A 2578-nucleotide genomic window follows, 5' to 3' on the forward strand; every position below is an offset into this window, starting at 1 on the left:
CCAATGGACGAGGAACAGAGCGGTGGCTTTTTGCCCTTGTTTTCGCCTGGCCTGGTAATCCATGATAGCCTCAATCTCCCGATCATGCGAGGCGGTGATAGTAATAGGCGCTCGACTTGATTGGCCCCTACTCGGATCATCCTTATCTTCACGATATTGCTTAAGCATGCTATCATGGAAGACAGGGTAGATCTTAAGATATGATGGCATGTTAAGCTTGTATGAGATCTTGCCTATCTTGGCGACGATCTTAAATGGCCCCTCATACTTGCGAATCAGATTCTGATGCATGCCATGTAGTTCCTTGAATTGTCTTGGCTTAAACGTCAACATGACCATGTCCCCAAATCTATAGTCCGTGGAACGCTGCTTATGGTCCGCAAACTTCTTCATCTTCTAATCTGCCTTATCCAAGTTGGACTTAGCAGTGTCAAGCTGCTCCTTCCATCCTTTGGCCATATGATAAGCTCCCAAACTCTTTCCCTCGAATGCGGCTGGTAATGAATGTGGAGTTTGTGGTTGTTGGCCTGTGGCTAGCTCAAATGGTGTCCGCCCCGTGGACTCACTCCGCTGCAAGTTATAAGAGAATTGCGATGTCTAGGAGCCTTGCCAAATCTTTATGATGTGCGCTTACATAATGCCTCAAGTGGTATTCTAGTAAGGCATTGATCCGTTCTGTTTGTCCATCTGTCTGTGGGTGGAAACTAGTGGAGAAGTGCAGTTCCATGCTAAGTATGTCGAATAACTCTCTCCAAAAGTTTCCAGTAAAACGGGGGTCTCGATCACTAATAATATGCCTTGGTAAGCCCCAATACTTCACCAAGCTCTTAAAGAATAGCTTGGTGGCTTCCTTGGCAGTGCAACCTGGTGAGGCGGGCATGCAGGTGGCATATTTGGAAAATCTATCCTCGACCATTATAATAGTACTATAACCGTCGGACTTCGGTAGGCAAGTGATAAAGTCCATACTCACTCTTTCCTATGGATGCTCTACAACTGGTAGTGGCTCCAAAAGTCCTCCGGGTTGTTGTTGCTCAACCTTTTCCTGTTGACAGACAAGATAAGTCTGCACATAACACTCTATGTTATCTCGCATGCGTGGCCAATAGTAGACTGACTCAACCAAGGCCCTAGTGCGACGTTGGCCTGGATGACCAGCCCACATTGTGTCATGACTCTCCATTATGATCCGCTGTCTAATTTCTCCAAACATAGGCACGTAGACCCGCCGACCCGTGGTAACCAGTAGGCCGTCTTCGAACCAAAAATGCCTCGTATTGCCCTGATTGGCTAACTCGATAAGTTGTTTGGCTGTTGATCATGCTGCACGCCTTCTTTTATAGCCTCATGAATGTCCCAACTTGCTGAAGTGATTGCAGCAAGCTCGGCTTTCCGGCTCAAGGCATCGGCTACAACGTTACCTTTGCCCAGCTTATACTCCAGCATATAATCAAACTCGGCAAAGAAATCCTGCCACTTAGCCTGTTTTTGTGTAAGCTTTTTCTGCGTCTAAAAGTAGCTCGTAGCTACATTGTTGGTCTTGACCACGAACCTCGACCCCAACAAACAATGTCGCCATGTACGAAGGCAATGCACAATGGCAGTCATCTCCTTCTTCCGCACTGTGTAACGCCGCTCCGTCTTATTTAACTTGCAGCTCTCAACAGCTATGGGATGCTTATCCTGCATCAGGACAACCCCAATGGAAAAGTCCGAGGCATCTGTATGAACCTCAAATGTCATGTCAAAGACAGGTAAAGCTAAGATGGGCTGCCCCATTATAGCTGCCTTAAGGCCTTCAAACGCCTTTTGACAATGCTCCATCCAAATCCATGGCGTGTCCTTCTATAGCAACTCAGTCAATGGTGCGGCCTTTGCTGAGTAGCCACTGATGAACCGACGATAGTAGTTAACAAGGCCAAGGAAAGATCCCAACTCAGTTACCTTTATAGGTGCCTCCAGCTCCTGGATAGCACGTACCTTAGCCTCGTCCATCCGTAGCTCGCCATTGCTAATGACGTGGCATAAGAAGTGCACCTTTGATTGTGCAAACTCGCATTTCGCTCTCTTGATGTATAGCTCGTTCTCCTACAAGACTTAGAAAACCTTCCTTAAGTGATCCATGTACTCCTCGTAGGTGTTTTTGTAGATGACTATGTCGTCTAGGTAGACCACCACGGACTGATCAAGATAGGGATGGAAAATCTTTTTCATAAAGGTGCAAAATGTGGCCGGTGCATTGATTAAGCCGAAAGGCATCACCAAACATTCAAAGGCTCCATATCTCGTCACACATTCTGCCTTCGGCTCATCCCCTTCTGCAATGCGAACCTGGTAGTAGCCCTTGCGAAGATCCACCTTGGTAAAGTACTTGCCTTTCCCAAGTCTATCGAACAAGTCATTAATGTGCAGGATCGGGAACTTATTCTTCATTGTGACCTTATTAAGTGCTGGATAGTCTATGCATAAGCGCAACGATCCATCCTTCTTCTTCTAGAACAATACTGGTGCGTCGAAAGGTGCCTTTGATGGGCGAATGTGACCAGCATCCAGCAACCCTTTCAATTGTTTCCTAAGC

At 46.8% G+C, this 2578-nt stretch overlaps 1 protein-coding gene across 1 annotated transcript; it reads right to left on the bottom strand.

Moving 5' to 3' along the window:
- Nucleotides 1-1845: 1845 nt before the first annotated feature.
- LOC109222463 (RNA-directed DNA polymerase homolog) lies at nt 1846-2433 on the bottom strand. The gene is made up of 2 exons (XM_019386823.1): nt 2173-2433; nt 1846-2088 (listed from the first exon to the last, which is right to left on the bottom strand). Exons 1-2 carry the CDS (start codon nt 2431-2433, stop codon nt 1846-1848), a joined length of 504 nt encoding a protein of 167 aa, XP_019242368.1.
- Between the last annotated feature and the right edge of the window lie 145 nt (nt 2434-2578).

Source organism: Nicotiana attenuata, unplaced genomic scaffold (genome assembly GCF_001879085.1).
Source record: "Nicotiana attenuata strain UT unplaced genomic scaffold, NIATTr2, whole genome shotgun sequence".
NCBI classification, from domain to species: domain Eukaryota; kingdom Viridiplantae; phylum Streptophyta; class Magnoliopsida; order Solanales; family Solanaceae; genus Nicotiana; species Nicotiana attenuata.

What these genes read in the sequence shown, in the direction of transcription:
- LOC109222463 (XM_019386823.1), bottom strand. Translation starts at nt 2,433, where the DNA reads ATGAAGAATAAGTTCCCGATCCTGCACATTAATGACTTGTTCGATAGA. An exon ending in ATCTTGATCAGTCCGTGGTG is followed by an intron (nt 2,089 to 2,172) that starts GTCTACCTAGAC and finishes TAAGTCTTGTAG; the next exon opens with GAGAACGAGCTATACATCAA.